Here is a 21,980-nt window from a genome sequence, read left to right on the forward strand (position 1 = left end):
AAAAGCAACCTGAACTCAATCACTCTTACTGTCACTTGTAAAAGCCTGAACCCACTCAACGCTTTTCCCAGATGTCCTGAAGTGAGGGGAAGAGAGAGAAAAGGGGGGAGGAGACTCCCACAGAGATGAAGGCTGGCAAGTCCTGACACCTGCTCCATGACCCTGCCCCAGAGGGTGGCTGCAGGCGCTCAGCTGTCTAGCCACAGATGCTGTGCTCTAGGGAGCCCCGGACAGAAGGGACCGTGTACAAAAGACAACGGCCATCTTGGCACGTGACTGAAAACTGGGAGGGCCTCCCTGCAGGCTTGACACTATGGAAGACCAAACCTTTGCAGAGTTTTTTGGGATGTGGGGGAAGGGGGATGAGAGAGGCAGGAAAGATAAAACAAAATAGAATCTGCCAGCCCCGATGGCTCTCCTATGGCTGTTGGTGGTGGAATGAAATTCAGAGTCCTTACACGATGACCTCCATGTTTAATCTTTCCTGAGCCTGGCATCCTTTGGCCTCTCTGATGAACATTATCAACATGCACTGATCTTATTTATGACCATTTGCTTGAGTATTTTTGAATCTCTTTTTCAAAAATACCTTCCATTAATAGACATTTTACAACCTGATTTGCCTGTTTTTGAAATGTTTTACTGTGAAAAACCTCAGATGTACACAAAATTACAAAGAATGGTAAAACAAATCCCCACACACCCATCCTCTAACTTCAACAATTATCAACATTTTCTGCCAATCCTGTCTCACCTGTCACCCCAGGTATTCCTCCCCTGCCCCTGGGGGTATTTTAAGCGAACGAGACATCATATCATTCTACCTGTGCATACATCGGTAAGCACCTTTCACAGGCAGGACATTTTATAAATATGGAATCACAATGCCTTTACCTCACTTAACAAAGGCAAACGACAATTCCTTAATCTCAAATCCAAGTTATACGAAAAATTCCGATTGCCTTAAAACACGCCACTTATACATAGTTGGTGTCGTTCCATCACGATCCAAAGTCCACACGCTACATTTTGGAGCCTCATTTTCTACCGACAGGGGAGAGGCCACACCTACACTTACATCCTGGTGCACGAATGCACAAGCGTAGTCTCCTTTGCGGAAAACACCTTGGGAACACAGAATCTGCAGACCTGTACAAGCTCTCCACCACAGAAGATTTCATTCCTAGCCACCCGCAAAGCAAAAGCTTGAGCAAACCCTGTAAGGCAACAGCCAAATAAACTTCATTGAAATGATTTCTCCTTAAATCGCAGAGTTAGTAGATTCCCTCCTTCTCTAATTGTCAGCCACATGGTTGTATTTTGAAGTATTTAGGGCACCTGCCACTTGGGCTGTTGGGGTTTTATATTTATGCACACAGAGCAGCCTGTTAGGAAAGTATTGATTTTTCTACAGCAGTTACAAGATGCTGTGTTTGCAAAGTGGAAGAAAGAGCCGCTTTATATTTAGTAAGAGTGTCAGTTCCACTAAAAATAGAAAGAAAAATGTAACCTCGCGGAGCGATGAAACCCAAATGTGGGCCATGGTGGTGAAGGCTAGCCCTTTCTTTACAGACGATTCTCGCAAGTGCTGGTACGAATGTACAAATGAGGGGGGTGGGGGTGAGTTCATGCCTTCTTCCCTCTCTTGACAGAACATTTTTAGTCCTTCAATTTAGAAAATGAAAATACTGAGGAATAACACTTAAGGAAAGGCGCTCACGTATCACTACTCGGTCTTTACTCTTCAAAAATGAATTGTTTTATCAAAACCACCAGGGGATACCACCTCACACATATGAGATGGCTAATATATATATATGTATATATATATATAAACCCCACAGAAAACAGCAAGTGTTGGCGAAGATATGGAGAAACTGGAACCCTGTGCAGTGTTCGTGGGAACAGGAGGTGATACAGTGGCTATGGAAAACAGGATGGTGATATCTCAGAGCTTAAAAACAGAATTACCATCTGATCCATAACTCACAGGTAAATCTAGGAGATATACTAATCGGATTTGAAAATCCTACAGCTTTATATTTAAAAGTAGACTAATCACTAAATTGCAGGTGCCCTATTTCCTTGTCCTCAACAGAACACAAAACCAAGTTATTTCTAGCATATGGAAGATTTCCCGCACATCTGAACTAAACACCAATGACCAAAATCTGACTTAAAAATGTTGTCCAGCAAAATCTGTTTCCAAATAGACCAATTGGAGAGTTCCAAGTGGCAAAAAGTGTATTTAGTGACTTTGGGCATTTCCTCTCCTCAATTTATTTTTTAAAACTTGGTGTATTTTGTTTCTATTAAAAACGATTGAGGACCTTGATTTATGAAATCATAAAAGCTTACTTGCTCCACTAAAACGTGAATTCGTCTATATCTAGCTTCTTCCTGTTCCACATACATTGGAGGAAAAGTTTAAAATATAAGACTTAATAACTAAGCTCTTAACGGGTATGGGCCATTTCTTCTTGTATCGCCCCAAATAACTTACAAATACCCAGTGCTTCGTGAACTATGTTAAACTGAATTCACTAGTCTGTTCCATTAAAAAATGAAAATGTATAATTAGCTGAAAAAAATTCTCCTTTCGTATTGAAAATACTAAATTTATAGGCAAACCACATTATAACTAATGTATTTTGACATTCCCAAGTAACAAGCTGACTTAAGGTCCAGAACAGGGGTTCAGTTAGTACCCTGAATGCTTACTTTCTCTTATCACTTTATACACATCTATGTTGGGAAGAGGCTTTACCACTGCAGAACACTTTCCAATTCTCCTGGCTATACAAGAGCAATGACCTTTAGAATTCACCTGATGTTTCCGGAAGTCTCAGAAAGGTCAGCACACAACTCTGAGGACATCGCACAGAAACCCAGGAACGGAGCAGAAAGGGATCCTCACCCTCCTAAACTGGGTCATGCTGGGATCTGTAGTTCAGGGAGGATAATGAGCCTTTTCTAACGGAGCGCTAGAGCTGGGCTGGGCTAGTCTTTCGGGCTGGGAAACCAGAGAAAGGGGGTAGTGTTGTCTGAAGCAGTGCTTTTCAACCTGTAGCCAAGTGGAAACTCAGGAGGTTGTACCCCACTCTCAGAGGTTCTCAGAGATTGATTCTGGGGGTCTGGGGCAGAACCAGAGAATCTGCGTTCTGTACAAGCTTCTGGGTGATGGGTGCTGCTGGTCTACAGAGTCCCCCCATTCCAGAACTGAGGAATAATGCATTATGGGGATCAGCATGCTCCACAGGGTTTTCACATTCTCTAGGTTTCTGAGGAAAACAAAGAAGTACTTTCACCTAAAACCCAGAGGCTTAGAAATAGTTTTTGTTTTGAAGCCAAAACGGAAGAGAACAGTTTATGACATGTGCAGGACCATCTTCAGGGAGACTCGAGGTTAAGCCGAGGGCCACGGGCCTAAATGCACAGCTACCCTGCCCTGGACAAAGGTTCACGTGGAAATAACCAGACGTGGCAATGCGAAGATTTATCCAGAAGAGGAGACTGCCCTGTTCCGAACATTCTGGTAACCCTGACGACTGTGTCCTAGTCTTCTCATTTGAGCTCAGACAAAAGCCGAAACAACCATGACAGCTTTTCAAGGTATCATTCCTGGGAAAACAGCATGCTAAATTAATGCCAAATCCAATCTGGACACTCCGAGGGCCTCGGTCGACTTTTGAAAAACAAGGACACAAAACATCCACAAAAACCTGAACATGGAGAGGAGCACACTTCAAATAAGACAAAACTGATCGTATTTTGGAGCTGGATCTAAAGACACATCATCTTAGACAGCTGGAGGCTGCACTCAAGGTGCTAACTCACACTTTAATTTTTTTTCCTGAAATTACCAGCAAGTATCAAACATTGCGCTCAATTATCTATTACAAGGCTTCTTTTGAGAATTATACATACCTGGGTCAAAAATCACTCTGTAACATGAATGTAAGTAAAATAATAATGGTTCTATTTTCACTTACAGAAAACATACCCTGCCACCTCCAAGCTGTGCTTGGATGAGTCCAACAGGAAAGATACGTCCAGGTCATTACACGTTCAGTTCAGTTCCGATAGGTCCATCACTTCCATAAATCACCAGGAGGAATGACAGTGCAGTGGTAGTAAACGAATCCTACCAACTTGCATAGTTAACATACCATATTAAATAAGTAAATAGCAACCCTACGCTAATGAGATTTTTAAGCAGCTTATTTTCCAAATATTATTCTCTTCTATGTCACCATACCTGGATCATCAATTTGCTGGAATAATGTGCTCTGTCTTCTGCGGCCGACTAACAAAAATGAGTCTAACAGTTTCTCAGCAACTGCGGACGCTTTTCACTCCTTTGGCTATACTTCTTATGACATAGGTCAATGGTTTCAAGTTTTTTACGACTAGTGATGTTCAAGTCAGTGTCTTGTGAAGTTTAATCTAAATCTGTTATGATTCATAGCCTCAATTCAGAGTTCTAGAAATCCTGAGTAGTTACAGTCCCCGATTCTGAAAGGTTAGCTCATTGCTAAAATGGTGTGTATTACTGGAGCAATACTAGATTATAAAATCTGTCATTTGATAATAATGAAACACACAAAGAGAAGGGGATTTTTCAGACAGACACTAATTTAAAGAATGAGTTGTCACCCTATACAGTGCCAATGTGTCAGGTGCTTTTCACAGCCATCTTTATTGATTTAGACATTTGGTTTCAAATGCTGTCACGGGTAAATTGCCCTTCTTCATTTGTACACTTAAAGGTATAGTGATGAGCTTGGAAAATGGAGGTGGCTTCCCTTTTCATCACTTACCTAGGTTTTGCCACATGCTGAAAATTTCACAGCCCATTGTCACCCGCATGTCACCATACCTGAAACGGAACAGAAACCAAACCTGATCCAAAGCCCCCAGAGCAAAGAAGTGTTTGTGTCTAGGAAACAATCTATCATTCTGAGTTAACAGGCAAAATGTTTTTTAATTAAAGGTGTTTAATGTACATGTCGGGATGCCTCTAATTCATAGCGTCATATAAATCCTTCAATAAAACCGATTCATTTCATAATTACCACTTCTGTAGTAATTTTGAATTCTGAAAGACTGAGGACAAAAAAAAGTTTACATAAATTCCAAATATTGAAATTTCCAGAAAACACTGCTTCTTGTCCTCTTGGTCATCACCTCCCCACTGTAATTTCCAGTTATGGACATCTGGCGTATGAACCATTGGAACGTAACACTCTTTAGAAGGGGCCGCGGTGGATAGGCCTCATGTTCCCACCTGATCATATACTGGTACTTACTTTTCCAACACCTTTTTCTTTTTGGAAGGTGTGAACATCTCCAATTGCAGACACAACTGGTTTATAAAGATGACTGCGAGGTAAAAGTAGGAATCCCAGATCTAAAACAAGAACAAAATATTTAAATGCTATGGTGTTACAGAAATATGTAGGCAAAGTGACATAATGTCTTAGATTCAGTTCAAACGTGGTAAATGGATGGGGGTAGAACTGATATAAGATTGGCCCTGAATTGATAATGCGGAAGGCTGAATATATGTGCCAGGGGGTTCCTTGTACTATTCTCTCTCCACCTTTATGTCTGCTTTACATTTTCTACAACAAAGAAGTAAACTAACCACATACATACTATCTTTTTATATATTGCTTCAACGTTGTATCCCTCTGGTATATGCTAAACAGTGCATGTTTTGTTTCTCTTATAACCTGTCTATATGTCTCCAGGGAGGCAGTGGTATAAGATGGATTACTTTATTCCTGTATGAATTCATTTTTAGAACTTCTTTTAATGTAGAACTCAAAAAATGCATATATTTTTTTGGATATGCTAATTGCTTTAAATTCAGACAGTATATATAAAAATTCCCTGCCCAGACAAATGTTTTGAGTCAACGTTTTCTTATCCCCAAAATAGCATCAGAAAAAGATCAGAATAAAATTCCTGGCAACAAACTTAACCAAAATCATGTAGGACATAAAAAAAAGGAAACTACTTCTCTATAAAATTCAAAATAAATAGGAGAGATATTATGAAGGATTAATAACTTTCATACATAAAGAGCTCTTACAAATAAAAATAAACATAAAACCACGGCAAAACAGGGAACAAAAAAGGTCCAAAGGCAACTCACAAAATATGAATTTTAGTTACTAACTGGTCAATAACTAATAATTAGTAAGAAATGCAAATTAAAGCAAAAAATATTTTTCTTCATGAACTTGTCAAAAACAAACAAAAAGAGGCCTCTTCCAGAGTTAGTGTAGATACAGGCAAACGAATATGATTGGTGCAGCCTTTCTCGCAACAATCCCACTTACATTTATCCAAAGAAATAATTAGGGATATGTGCCAAGTTTTATTTTGTAAGAATGTACACAACAGAGTAATTTATAAGAACGAAATAGTAGAAACAACCTAAATATTAAAAAATAGAGCTCTGATTATGAAGTTTTGATGTTTATTATAAGGTATGATATAAAGAAATATTATGCAACCATTATAGTTACATTGGTTTTTATGTATTTGTGATATTTTTGTATTTTCCAGTTATCCAATAAGGAAATTTTATTAAATGCTTAACTTGGAAAATGTTATTTAAAAGAGAATAAGAAAAATGATGCCAAAAAATGCAGATATCATTAAAAAGGGAAGCTAAGACGAGCACTACTCATCTCTGCCATTTACCATTTAAAAGCTAGAATATCAAGAAGTCTTAGAGACCCAGGCATATCACATTACATTACAGATGGACAGAGAGTTTTGCTCTAACGAATCTTACTAATCTTTTTTTTTCCTTTTCATTAATTTATTATTTTTAAATGGGAGATAGAGAAGTAAAGGAAGTAATGGGTTTACTTTGTAAATGTTTTCTTCATATAAACTCTATTTTAAGATATGTCTTAAAAACACTATGTTCTAAGTACCCTGGGACATGCATGGGGATCACACAGAAAAGAACAAGAACTAAAATTCATGGCAACAAAAAAGAACTGTTTCCTGTTGAACACTATAATTTCCACCAGGTTGAGAAGCATAATTATAGCCCTAACTTGTTCACTAATGTATGAAAACTCTTCTAATATTATTCACAATTAAAACTAAAATGGCCCACGATTAATTTGAGGTAGCTGGAATACATTTATTTTCCTATTATTACCGGAAGGAAAATACGTAACGTAATTTCCTGAGTACAATGCAGGATAGTCATCTAAATAGATCCTTACTTACCTTATAATCAAAGTTCTCATTTAAGAAGTTCTTACGAAGTGCATCTGACAGGTACAGAACTGTTGTAATAATAACACTAATGATAAAAAAAGAATACATATTAAGTTGGAAACTTCACATTAATGAAAATCATTTATTAGATAAGAATAAAAAGCAACGAAGATAAAAGAAAACCTTCTTCAGTAAGCCTGTGGAGCAATATTACATAATTCATATTCGAAATAAAAAAGAAAAGCAATGCCAGGCAAAAAAACCCCCCAAAAACAAAGAAAAAGAAATCTATCACTGAAGTCAGGTTCTTTGTAATGACATACAGAAACATTTATGGCTCCATGACTCAGACCCAAATGCATGAATCTCTTAATGTTTTATAATGCTTTTATTAATTTCTGAACGAAGCCAATGATTGAACACAAATATAATACCCCATATTTGATTTACATGGAGGAAAGCCACACTTTTTTAAAAATACAGGGGAAAAAATGGAGCCCAAAGATGAAATGGGGAGGAGAAAATGATAATTCTATCCTTTTTTAGTAGGTCTCTTCTCTGCTCCCCTCCGTTTCAGGTACCAGGGGACATACGAGAGCTATGGGGATCAGGTTCCCTCGCTGTGGCGACAAGACGCCCAGTAAAGACACAACTACAGGCTGCAGAGGCTGCCTGTACCCCAGCACTACGCTGTGGGAAACTGACAGTGAGCGTTACAGGAATTCAGAGAAGTGGGCACCTCAGGGCTGGAGGAATTAGGAAAAGCCTGCCAGGGGTTGCACATGCGGCCAGATGGACCCTGCGAGGGAGATGAGAACAGGATTTGGTAAGCATTCGTGATTAAGTCTAGAGTTATGTAACTTGTTCAAAATCTGCTCCTGTTTGGAGCTGTAAGAATATACATGCAAAATTAAATGCATTTTCAATTGGTTCATTTGACGTTAGCTACAGTATTAGAGCGAAACAAGGTAGGCCATGCCCCAAACTACTGTCAGCTGACCCCAGTGCATAAATGGCTGACACTGAAAGCCTCATTGGTCTTTTCTGAGACGCACGCCCACCGGAGTGCTGGTGACATGATGAGGCCCAGCTCTCATCACAGGATTTGGAATGAAGGACACAGGTGTATGACCGTAGGTAAAACACAATAAAACAAAAAAAAAGTCACCCCGCCAACGTCGCACCTTCATTATCCTACTGGCAAAACATAGACTGGAAGAACATTTACTAGTGAGAAAAATATCTAGAGTCTTTGAAGGACATAAACGTTCATTTTTGTTACCTGCTGGAAAACTAACAATTACAGCCTTCCCGTGGGGGTGAGGGAACATTTTCAAGGCAACAGGGTTGGAGGGTTGGATGTCGGCGCTGAAGGCAAAGAAAGGGGAAAGGGAAAAAGCCGCCATGTCATGGGCAGCTGCCCCACCAGGACTGGGCACTGCAGGCACGCATGTACGCTGCGGGGCATTTTCATCTTCCGAGGCATCTTCCTATGAAAGCTGAGTATCAGCAAAGCCTACGCGACTGAGAGGCATGGTAGGCGTCTTTGGCCCCCACAACGGAGATGTGAATTTCATATCAAAGAGGTAAGTCGCCTACAAATAGCAGAGTAAGTGGCAATTTTCCACCGACACTGGCAAAGTCAATGATGATAATGAAGAAATCATCAAAGGTCCCCAAGGAGTTGACTCAAATCTTACTGAAGGAAATGAAAGCTTAATTATCAGAGAATAGAATGCGACCAGGCAAGGAAGCGGTTCTTTGCTCAGCATCTAGCAGAAAATCATTGGACCTCGAAGTTTAGAGAAGCAAAATGTGCATCCTTAATACGTGGTTCTAAGCACAGCCTTCCTGCTTAGGCATTCAGTGCAGAAATCCACAGTCTCTCTACACCTGAGCTTTGCATAAAAAGCCACCTCCGGCCCACAAGCCCAGCTTGGATTTTGGTCCAGAAACAACCCCTAATGTCGGGGGAAACATGACACACCTGGGATTTAGATTATTGGGCCTGATGTCCGTGGAAGGAGCCAGCAGACGCAATCTCCAAGTGAGAGGCTAGCCCATGGCAGAGGTCACCCACTTGTTATTTAGATGCTGGCTGCCACACGCACAGACACAACGCTCAGCTTCTAGAACTGCCCTTGAACTAGATGGAGCAGTGCCTCTCAACCTTTCCTGGGCATCTGCTGGGCTAGTTCAAAGCAGAAGGTGACTCAGCAGGCCTGGGGTGGGGCCTACTGACCTGCATTTCAAACAAGTTCTCTGGTGATGCTGATGTTGCTGGTCCAGGAACTGCACTGAGAATTAAGGCCATNCCCCCGCACGCACCCCCCCACTCCCAACCGCCCTTTGAAGAGCAGGGCTCTAGACAGTTAGTAAAACATTCCAGCAAACTCTGCTCTACATTCTCCTGGCTTCTAGAATTTTCAGCCAATGGCTATTTTTGTGGCTCTTCAATAGGGCTTGCCTCATCCTCTTACCAAGGCTGCCTTATCATGAGGCCCAACAGGCACAGGGCCCAGGGCCTTTCAGGGGCTTTGGGAGATGCTGAGCTCTGAAACAGTGTTACAGGATTAAAAACAAAAACTAAAATGAAAACTAAAAAATGGTTCATCACATGTCCACAGAATGCAGCATTATCAATTTCATTAATTGTCCAATTTAATATTCATGCAACTTCTATTACACTAAAAAAAATTGCAGGTTACTTTTTATAACTTCACGAGAATTCCTAAATATACAGAAATGCTGAGAAATCACAGCCAATTGGCATTAACTGATTTATTCATGGGTCAATATTTAAAAAGCGAAATGCAAAAACTGTTCATCCCTCTTTTTTCTTCAGTTAAATAGATCTAATGTGGCATGCGAGTCTACTTAATGTGTTTGCTGTGAAGACGGGCAAGACCTCTAAAAATAAGACTTCCACATGGCTAGAAAGATCTTAACAGGACTGGACTTCAACTGCTTTTCATTTATGCTTATAGCATTCAGCCCAAGTCACAGAGGCGCCTCCTAGAGCTTTAGATGGTAACTCAGCGCTGAGTCGGTTTCCTGGCACCCGGGTCCCCAAGCCACTGAATGCATTGTCACATCCTGGCTCCTTCATTCTAGTGGACTCCTGTGGTGTTTAGGGATCTTTCTGCACTTGTTCCGATTTATCCAGGAGCACGTGGCTCCTTTGGTCTTATTCTTTTACTCATGACTCAGTTTCTGAATATAGGGACATTTCAAATCTCAGTGCTTCCATTCAATAGCCAAAAATGGTTTGCAATCTGTTACTATAAATAGTCAAATTACTGATATCTGCCAGAAAAATGCAGGCACAAGGCTTACTTCTGAAAGCCGTAATCTACGGGCACAGCATGAGAAAACGTACATAAAAGAGGACTGGTACACAGGAAATCAGTCATTTCCTTTGATTTTTCAGTTTTCCAGTTGCCCCTACATTCCGCGGTGTTGGGAGTATCTCCAAGCTCGGCTATTTCTCCCCTATAGACACCTCATCTCCTATAATCCGTCTTTTTGAAAACTACTCCAACCTGATAATCACTCAAGACCCATTTCTCTGCTCTTTTTTATAACAAAACTCTTCTAAAGAGCTGCCTAGAATGACTGTTTTCACTTTCTCAACTCCCACCTGTTCTTCCATCCCCGCTGATAAGGCTTTCTCACCTCCTACCACTCCGCTGAGAGAAACCACACTTGTCAAGGTCACCAGTACCTACACCAAGCCCCGGGCCAACTGTCAGTCTCGCCTTCCCCAGCTCCCAGCAGCTGTTAACAGCCCTTCCTTCACAGGATCTGACGCTCTGCTGGTTCTCATCGCATATCCTGGCTGTCCCTCCTACCCTCCTTTGGTGGGTGCTTCTGCTCGTCCCGAGCTTTAACGTTCTGGCACGTTCCAGGGCCCAGTCCTGTCCTTCGGTCTGTTCCGTCTGCACTTCCTGGGTGCTCTCGTTTAGTTCCAGGGTGTCACATACTGTCCACCTGCTGGGACCCTCGAACGTGCATCTGAGCCCTGCCCTCTTCCCTGAGTCCCATGCACGCATGTCTGGCCCCCCTTCCACATCCACCTGGATATCTAACAGCATCTCATGCTGTGTTCCACATCATATTCTTCACCTCGTCCACAACGCGGCTCCTCTCTCAGTATTTCCCGTCTACGTAATGGCACCATCAGCCGTCCTTAAGTTCAGGCCAGAATTCCAAGGGCCAGCTTCAATTTCTTTTCTCTTCCATTCACATCCCGTCATCTGCAAGTCTCGTCATCCCTATCTTCAAAATCGATCTTCTCGCCACCGTCATTGCCACCCACCTGTTCAAGCCATCCTCATCTCTTACCTGGTTTGCTCCTGACTGGCCCCTGCTGGCTTCTCTTTTGTGTCTCTGTCCCCCAAGGTCCGGGCCCTGTGCTCCTCTTCTGACCTCATCTCACCAGTTCCTTCCGTCCTCATGCTTTAGCCACACTAAATCGTTCAGCTCCTTGAATGTGCCATCGTCAGTGGCCACAGGACCTTTCTCTGTGCTATTCCTACTGACAAGGACGTTCTTCCTTTGCTGTTCACCTGTTAACTCCTGCTTTTCCTGTCAGCTCATTTTCACCCCCTCATGAAAGTCCCTCCAATCCCAGTCCAGAACGAAGCTCCTTTCAGAACATGTCACAGAGCCATGCTCTTTCTTTGTGGCATTTAGTTTATACATTAGGCACTGGGAAATATTTGCAGGATGAATGGGTCCATGAAGGAATGGATGACTTCCCCTAAGAACCTTTGATTGCATACATCACTTATTTACTATACAGGTCTCATTTGAAAGTTAAAGGTAATAGTCGACTAAATAATTCAGTGTTTTTGGTGGGAGAAAAAAAATACAAAAGAAAATGTATGCTACGTTTGAAGCCAACATGCACAAGATAAAATAAGGGCCTGAAATTTCAATGGCGGGGCCAACGAGTTTTGACTTTCCTCAGTAAGTAAGTCTGTTATAAGATTCATCTCCTTGAAAATATGTATAAAGCTGTGACTTTATTTTTGTACTGTATTTTGCAACATGTATGGGAAGGGGGTGGAGAGAAACTAGTCTCCAAGTGTCCTGTATTTTTGGTACTTCGTTTTCATCTCCCTTATGCTCCATCTTTCTTGGACTGAGCACTTGTCCTCATCCAAAACATCCACCAAGAACTTCCCAGGGGCACAATACAGCTTTGCAAGCAAACAAGAGAAGTCACGCTTCCTGTCCTCGTGAAATTTCACCTGGAAACACTGTCACCCAATACGAGACATTCAGGTGGCACGAAACAAAAGGTGTGTCTGGTCACAGCTTTTGGTTGAACTTCACACGAAGCACGGAAGCTACAGAATTGGGGACAACACCGTATATGAATGAAACTTAAGGGCATTTAACTCCCTTGAAAACACAGGGAGAAAGGACCAGCACGTAAAATAATATGTATTCTGAGGGCTGAGCTACTCAGTTGAGTTCAAGGGTGGGACAAGGGCGACTTCAGCTAGTTACTATCAATTTGAGAAAAGTGGGCAGGAAAAGTGGGAGTTGGCATTAAAATGCTTCTGGGAGGGGCCCTGATCAAATATCTGTCTAAGAAAGTTAGCTGCATGAAAAAACAGGTCAACCTCAGACATGCAGATCTAGCTCCTGCTACTTGCGTCTACAGTTGGGCAAAAGGGAACTTTTTCTTTCCAGTGTATGCTCTTTAACATATACAATGGGTCTTCGACATATTTCAGAAATGCAGTTTTCTCCCCATATTATGGAAGTTGATATTTTCTTTACAGACACAGCTCAAGTAGTTGAAGGCTTACTTCTGGACTCTACTGTATTTATAAAGCAAGAGAACATCTCATATGCTTTCGTCATTTGAATGGGAGATGGCGGATAAGAGGGAAGGAGGCGGAGAAGAACAGCAGAGGGCAGGTGCTTCCCCAGGCCCTGGAGTCCTGTCTAGAGAACAGGCAGGACCTGCCACTGTCAGGGGAAAAGCAGTGGTGAGTCCTATTGGCACCGCTCGGGTGACAATGGGATGACATTGCTGCATTTAGTGAAGGTTAGTGGCTGTTTTTCTTGGGTTTGCCATGGAAGCAATGTTCTGTGTAGATGTATTACATAGAGCTCATCGCAAACAAAATCACATTCCTCTTTGGTTAACACTGTAGATGACAACCTTGAACCCAATGTGTTTTCTCAAGAGCAGGCTGTATACGTCCAGCTCTGTCACCCACTTGTGTGACCACAGGAGTAGAGCTTTTGAGGTGAGGCAGAGAGAGATGGCATTTCATATCAAAAAAACCTCCTGGTTGTCATGGTTTTCAGGAAGCTCAAGCAGAGCCTGTGTACGTAAGGAACAAAATGTCAAATTTACTTTCAGTTTGAATTTCTGCCATTGAAAATTCTAATTCAAGTCAAAATATCCCTGCGCACACGGGGCAGGCAGAATGACCCAAGGATGATGCTGTGTGCTGATGTCAGCAGTGGGACCCCTTCCGCTCTGGCCCCCTGGCTCCCCATGGAGTCCTCTCAGGCCCCCAGAATGTTTGAGCTCTGGTAATAAAGCCAGATATGTGACCAACAGCTCCCACGGAAATGTGTAGCATCTGGACGCCCAGATGAATAGATACTTGATTCTACTCAACAGATATCAAACTAAATATGCTAAACGCTAAAGAGAACTATTTCAGGAGTCTCAATTAGTCTTCAAAATGGAAAAGCTGCTTCTGAACTTATGTAAAACATAATATGCCATATTTCACTATTTGCTACTTCACAAAGTTTTTATCAAATCATTTTAACACCTCCATGTCTATAAATGTATACTGCAGCACCAGCCATATTAGGCATGTCTAATGCCTAACCAATAGGCAAAACCAAATCCTATATTCCTGGGGCTCTTACCACCATCTTACCTGGGCACCTTGGGGGGACCCAGGGTGTCTCTGACCTGTGGACAGATACCTGGAGAACCCAACCAGGCTGTTGGGGGTTGGAGAAGAGAAAGGAGAAGCATGCAAATATGGACTGGAAAGTAAGAGTGCTTACGAAATGGGCTAAATTACAAGTGTGCAAGTAAAGACCAGGCCAGTTTCCTAAAGAACTTAATCTGCATTCTGTAACCCTGAAACGTCAGAGACAGGACGGAAGGGAGCAGATCAGCCCGGGACACTCCCGCTCGGGAACGGCTCCTGCATTTCTGACTGCCCCCAGATGCTTTCCTCACTCCTATCCCTTCAAGCATTGACCTCAGGCTGCTTTTTTGCTTGATGTGCTTACCACAAGCTCATTTCAGCACCTCTGAGATTCAACTTTACATCGGAACTCCCCCAAAAGTCTGCCTGTAGTTCAGAGCACAATTCTCAACTCCCCACTGGCCATGTCACTTAGATGTATAAAAGGCACACGTCCGAGTCGGGGTCAGATGTGATTCCCAGCACTCAGCACAAGTAGTCTGCTCAGTTAAAATGAATGAAGAAACATCAGAAATGGTTCAAGTGTCCAGCAACAGGGCTGGTTAAATAAACTATGGTACATCCATTCAGTGGAATATTATATAGCTATAAAAGAAAAAATTAAGAAATAAAAACAGGAAAGGAAGATGGGCTTTCTCTGTATCAATGAGGAAAAGCTGCCAGGATTTGGAAAGGAAAGAGCATCGTGTAGGATAGCATATATACTCTGCTTCCTGCTAGGCCCTGCATGCAGGGACACTGAGGTGACAAGCAAGAAACTAACCAGAGTGGTTACGACAGGCTGGTGTAGGGGATAACCGAGGTAGGTGGAGTAGCACTTCTCAGTGCATCCTGTTATACTGCGTGATTTTTTTGAGCCAAGTTAACACCTATTTAAAACAAACAGTAATAAATTGAAAAAAACAACAAAACAAAAAAGAGTGAGTGATGTGAATTCAGAGGCAAAGAAAAAGAACCCCAGGACTTGGAGGTTTCGAACTTGAGATCCAGCTAAAAAGGTCATGCTGTCCTTGGCTCGACCCCTCAACCATGAGCTGCAAGTACCATCAGTTTAAACGTCTTACTTGTTAGCCACCAGGCGCATAACTGTCCAGTCCTTCGGAAACATCTCTGGGCGGATCAATATCCGGAAGACAGTAAATATCTGCAGCAGGAAATCCTTGGGTAAGAAGGAAACAGACCATTTTATTGAGTCATTGTAACTGTCAGCACGCACACACATGCACATACACGCACACATGCAGACTGCCGCTATTACCATTTCTAAAGCAGTGACAGAGAAGACGGGAACCTTAGTTGAAAACTTGACCCAGAAGGAATCCTTGACTTCCCATTCTCAGCCCCAATCTGTTTCCCATCCTGCCCACAAGCCCCCTGCTCTCTTTCTCATGCACAGTGGACATGACTTTTCGTTTCTTTTCACAAGCTCCAAAAATTTAGGTTCTAGAAATAAAATGGAAAACTAGCAACAGAAGACTAGCAGGCAAATATATTCTCTTTCTTCTAGTCTAGTGTCGTCAACATCAGAACTTTTCGACTCAAGAAAACTGTACACAGTCCTGGCCCAGTTCTGCTTTCCTTTAAGTGGTGTCAGAATTTACAAAGTTATGTTCATTAAAAAGCATCTTATGCAAAAACCCATGTTCCTTAGAGGGCATTCCAAAAATGCAATATTAATGGACTGCGTGAAGTTTACCAGATGGGGTGTGCTAGGGGACAAATACCAATAAGTCAGGCACAGTGACGAGTGCTCAGAAGCCACAGCAGTATGAAGGTTTTCTTTATTTTTTATTTATTTTTCAATTACAGTTGAGTGTTCAGGTATTCTTCACAGAGATGCCATACCTGAGGGCAGTGGCATTTGCTAAGGTGTTATCTTTAACCGGATTACCCGGAAACACTCTTGACAAGAAGCTCCTGACAGACATGGAAATATCTCTTCTTAAAACACTGCAATACCTAGGGCCCAGAACGCTACAGCACATTATACTTAAAAAGGAATCAGGCAGATAACACACCACGTGTAATGGATGAAATGGCACTTGTCCTCTCAAAAACAGATGGGCTCAATCCAGCTGTGACTTCGATTTATTAACTAGAATACTTATATGTTGTTTTTGGTTGTTTTTTTTGTAACCTTAAGTGCTGCTAGGAAAATCTCTAACAACTTGAAGGCAAGAGCATGGTGTTACTTAAAAAATTAAAAACCACAAGAACTTTATTTATCAAACCCAACAACACATTATGTTAAACATGTAAACCACTTGAATATAAGATTATGGTTGTCACTCATCACCAGAAGATAGGAAGACAGAATCTAAAAAAACTAAGAAACATGTGGTGGGGTGTGAGTGTGTGTGTGTGTGTGTGTGTGTGTGTGTGTGTGTGTGTGTGTGTGTGTGTGTGTGAGCATACTTTAACAACTCTGATCAAGCCCATAAATATTTTGACAAGAATTTGTTTTGGCTTCTTTGGTATCAACAACACATATGTTGACATGTACACACCATGTGGACATGTGCCCACCAGGTCATCGGTTCATCAGTCTTTAAAAGGCCAGACAGACCCTGCCACGTCTAGACAATTTCCCAAATGTGTTCCACTGCAGGTCAGATAATTTGGGGAAATACCTCACATTCTAGCCCTCCCTTGGGGTAGGTAAATCTGAGAAGCCTTTTCAATGAATTTCTAAAATTTACTCTAAATGGGTTTTCAGTTGATTCTTTTGGGTTTCCCAGACATGAATACATGTAACCCCTGCAGAAACGGATGCTTGCGTATACTCCACCTCAGTTTCCTACCTTGCTACATTTACTTAGATAGATATTAAAGAAGAACGAAAGTAGGGAGTCATTTGTTTTTCACAGTCCACAATTAGTTAGGAATAGTTGAAATAAACTCTGTGTACTGAATTTCCATCTTTTCTCCTCAAAAGTTTTAAAAGAATTGGAAATTGAAGGGAGTGCCCTTAGCGATGTGTGTGTGTGTGTGTGTGTGTGTGTGTGTGTGTGTGTGTGTGTGNGCGCGCGCGTGTGTGTGTATTTGTAGGCAGGGGGGTTGTCACATCAGTTGCACAGAGAAAAAAATGACTGAAAGAATTGGCTAAGGAAGCAAGACATCCGTTTTATGGGCCAGCAAATGTGGTAGTTGTTTTGTAATGCTGGGGACTAAGGGACAGTTATTCCAGGTTTGGTGTTTTCCTGTTCCCCTTAATCTCAAAATAAATGGCAGCCGGTGACATCGTGCCAATACCTATGTATTAATGTAACATTTTACTTCCCCCAGGAAAACTTTTTTTGTCTCAAGTAGTTTTCGAAATATCCATTCGAGCTTCATCTACCTTTCTAGAACCAAACACATTGATGTGCAGAAAGCTTATAATGAAAATAAGAGAACAACGTACTGAAAATCAGAAAACCTAGATTTTAATCAGGGCTGTGCAAGTAACTAGCTTAAATACCATGGCAACTTATTTTAACCTCTTTAGACTTGAGCTCTCGGAATGGGAAAATGTGGGGGCTTCCAGGTCCCTTGTAGTTACAGGAGATAAAAAAAAGTTAATATGATCTTTATCTATTCATGTGGTACACAAATATTTTTATTTCTAAACTGTAGGTGAATGTTTCATCAGATGGTCACACAAACACCTTCCACTGGGACATTTCCATAGAGTTTAGTTCAGCAAGTATTTCTCGTCAATTGCTGGGAATGGGTTTCATTTCAAACTCAGTTCCAATATTTTAAAGCACCAAGACCTGAATGCTCAATTTTCAGCGGCCCCATCCTTCTGTTCCCAGATACAGTGGCACTTCTTTGTCCTCTCTAAGTACTTTTCAGCTCTGTTCATATCTATGCAAATATGTGCTTTTGCATAGATACATGAAATTATTTTGCACACATAGTAACTAAGTAACTAACTGTATAGTTTTAAAAAAGAACACTGTTACAATAATATTCTGGTTTGGATAGCCCAAAAAGTATCTCATATGCCAGCATTTTAATGGGCAGCCTCTGAGCAGCTTCTATTTTATTTTATTTACTTCTCTTTTAGTTTATTTCAGATAGCATGACAAGTTAATTAAACTGCATTGCTGGTTATGATTTAAGTAGGGGTTCCAAATAAAAAAACAATCAGGGAGCTGATACTTTACAGAAATACTTTTTCGGAAGTGCAAGAGGTTCAAGTAAGACAGTTCATGTGAAAACCTTCCAAAAGAAAAAACAAAAAAGTCCCATATTCAAACAGAAAATAAAGCAGGAGCAGTCATTATGATTTCAGAAATGACCACTAATGTCTTATTCAGTTATGTACATCGGGTGCTTTACTATGTGCCAGGCTCTGTGCTAGATGCTGGGGACACCTAGTGGGGTAAGATACATCCTTTATTATGCAAGAATACCGGGGGTGCCGAAAAGCTGTACAGAAGTGGACACTCTGGTCAATGTTGCTCAAGCAGTAGTTCGTGATAATCAGAAGTGTCTGGATGCTGATGGGAACCACTTTGAGCACTTCTTGTAATTGCAGACAAACATGACTTGTATTCATCTTTGTTATTGTGATATACTGAGTATTACAATTTTAATAGTTTTTTTCCTTTCTTAGAACGTGTATGTACATTTTTGGCACCCTGTGTGTTTATGGAGCGCCTGCAACATGCCTCAGCACAGGAAGTTGGACGTGGTCTCCACCTTCACAGAGCTCACACTGTTGCGGGAGAGATGAGTGTCCATCTAAAACCACACACATGTATGAACACATTGCCAGCGAAAGTGAGTCTGAGGGCCATGTACTCCACACAGGAAAAAGCGCCTGGCAAGCCTCAGAGGCAAGCGAGAACAGGGGTTGCTCGGACACAGGCAGTGGCAGGAAATAGAGCTGAAAGATCAACAGGGATAAATGATGGATGGATAGATGGATAGAGGGCTGGCTAGATAGATAGATAGATAGATAGATAGATAGATAGATAGATAGATAGATAGATATGGAAAATAAATAGGGACCAAAGAAAAACAAATAAATGAGACATAAATAGGGACAAATCAAAGATAAATAAACCGCATAAAGAAATATAAAGATAAAAGGAAAGATAAAGAAAGAAACCGCATACCTTTCCATGGCAAGCAGATGGAAAATTTATCCTGAGAGCCTTGTGGGGACACAGAAGGGTTTGCTGCAGCTATGCGACAGCCCCCAATTCGTGTTTTACAAGGATTTTCTGACTATCATGTATAAAAATTGTCTTGTGTTTGCACATGATACTGTGATATCAGGACAGCATAGGTAAGAATTAGGCATATGAAACAGCATTGCTGAAACACAGGAAGAGGAATTCTGAGATCGGGAACCTTGAGTTAAGAAATCCAGAAAAGAAACCATCCTGAGGCAGGTAGACAGACCAGGACACTGCTCCTTAAGCCAAGAGCAATGGATGGGACAGTGCCTTCTAAGAACACATTTCCTTTACTTATGATTGAGATTACAGTCCAATGTTATTTTTAAAATTGGCCACGAATTTCAAATGCATAACAGCATTGATACGGGTTTTAAATTCAATTCAAGGGTGTTAATAATCATTATCACACTAAAATGCATATCCTTAAAATTGAATATTTAAGTACATTATGCAAAAATAACTCCTAAATGGTCTTTGATTTTTGAGAGCTACAGAACTATTTTTTCTGTAATAAAATAAAGACGAAGTCAAAATAACTGCACAGAAAAAACAAAGGCTTGTGAAGCAAGCAGACCTTTATTAAGAGGGTTGCTTCCTTCTACAAAGATGAACGTTCCAGGCTCTGTGCTTAGGACACAGTGACACAGTCCCGGCTCTCCCCGAGCCCACAGTCATCAAGAACACAAGGAAACAAATAATTAGGATGCACTGTTTCGTGCTAACAGAGCATAGGGGCGGGCAGCATTCAGTCTGAGAAGGCTTCGTAAGAAAGAGCTACCTGAGCTGGATTTTATAGCGTGCATTGAAAGCAGGGAAGGGATGAACAGGGGTACAAATTAGGCAATGGTGGAGTGGACACTGCATGTAGACAAAAAAAAAGATTCAGAGGAATAAAAAATTATACACACACACACACACACACACACACACACATACACACACAGTGCCAAAAAAAATGTATACACATTTTAAGAAAGGAAAAAACTATTAAAATTGTAATATTCAATATATACCGATAACAAAAGATGAATACAAGTCCTGTTTGACTTCTGCAATTACAAGAGGTGCTTGAAGTGGTTCCCATCAGTGATCAGACAATTCTGATTACGGTGAACTCCTGCTTGAGCAACGCTGACCGAAGTGTCCACTTGTCTACATATTTTTGGCAGCCCCGGTATATATATGACTTGTTGGGGACACACAAGAACTTCAGTGGCTGGAGCGAAGGGTGTTTGGAATGGACTGGAGGACAAGGAGGCTGGAAGGTAGACCGAGTACAGGAAAGACCTGACACAGAGACTGGGCTCTGTCCTGTGGCCACTGTGAACTCCTCAGACTCTAAAGTTTAACTGAGACTTGATCAGATATGACTTCTGAAAGCTGGGGGTTGTACCTGGGCAACAATGAAAGGTTATAATAATGTTGCACATAACTTCCAGAACACGTATAATCTCACACCTTAAAGCAGGATCCCATGGTTCTATCTGAAAAGTCCTAATCAACCAAGAACAGGTGTCCCACTGCTCTCTATATACATAAAATGCCGGGCTGTGGACAGAACGTTAGCCCCCAGCAGAAGGTGGGTGCATAATAAAACATCACTGACTACAGAAGGAGGAAAAAAAGAACCCTCAGTACTTCCTAGCTTTTGCTTTTGTTCACTTGTAAAATAATGCCATGTTCTAGAAAAGAAAGACTTCACCACGCAGAGGAGCAGCCCGCAGGTCCTCACCCCTACGCATGTCTGCGACACAGAAAGTAACACCACTCACACACAAGTCCCCAAGGACCCTGGAGAAGAAATGGCATCCCATTCAAAAGTCATTCTGAAGCCACTCCAATGGTAACCCTGGAGACAGCCAGGTTCTTCAAGCAAGAATGGAGTTAGAGCAACACTAGTCTTAGCAGCCACTTGAGAACTACATACTTGCAAACCTCATTTGATTTAGAGAACCACTGGGAAATGCTAGGCCAAACCTTTCTGTGAATTGGTAAGAAAAAAGAAGCGATGCTAGGAATAAAGAACAACAGAAATATGAATTTTGAAATCTCAATATATAATTTGTCAGTATCCATGAAGATTTAACACGTACATCCCACGATCCAACAGACCCACTTCCAGGAACTCACTCTATAGCAATGAGGGCACAAGTCCATAGAGGTATATGCATCAAGACATATGTGCACGGCAATATTGTTTCTTTCTTTCTCTCTTTTTTTTTCAATATCATTTGTAATGGCAAAAATCAGAAACATCCCGAATGCCCATCAGTAGAGGAAGCAATCATGTGGCATCATATAACAAGCTTCAGAAGAATGACTGCTGTAGGGGGCTATATAACACCCATGATATATTATTGTACAATATGAATAGTATGATTCCATTAAAATGTGTATGTGAATACAGCAGAGAAAATGAGTCTCTGAGGGCACACCCGTGTGTGGTAATAGCAGCTACCTCTGGGGATAAGCTCTACGTGTGTGCAGGGGAGGGGACAGAGAGTTTGACTTACGACATTAAACCAGTGAGGTTATGTCAGACCTTTAGTGTCCTATCCCTTATTAGTTATAATTTTCC

At 41.4% G+C, this 21,980-nt stretch overlaps 1 protein-coding gene across 1 annotated transcript in view; it reads right to left on the reverse strand.

Moving 5' to 3' along the window:
* Positions 1 to 21,980, reverse strand: part of DOCK4 (dedicator of cytokinesis 4) — a 392,534-nt gene that overhangs the window by 68,808 nt on the left and 301,746 nt on the right. The window contains 7 exon segments of the mRNA XM_019653023.1: positions 61 to 76; positions 3,221 to 3,251; positions 4,096 to 4,151; positions 4,762 to 4,879; positions 5,310 to 5,410; positions 7,258 to 7,333; positions 15,293 to 15,387. Of these exon segments, the coding sequence (XP_019508568.1) occupies positions 61 to 76; positions 3,221 to 3,251; positions 4,096 to 4,151; positions 4,762 to 4,879; positions 5,310 to 5,410; positions 7,258 to 7,333; positions 15,293 to 15,387 (493 nt within the window).

Source organism: Hipposideros armiger, unplaced genomic scaffold, assembly GCF_001890085.2.
Source record: "Hipposideros armiger isolate ML-2016 unplaced genomic scaffold, ASM189008v1 scaffold_192, whole genome shotgun sequence".
Taxonomy (NCBI): Eukaryota; Metazoa; Chordata; class Mammalia; order Chiroptera; family Hipposideridae; genus Hipposideros; species Hipposideros armiger.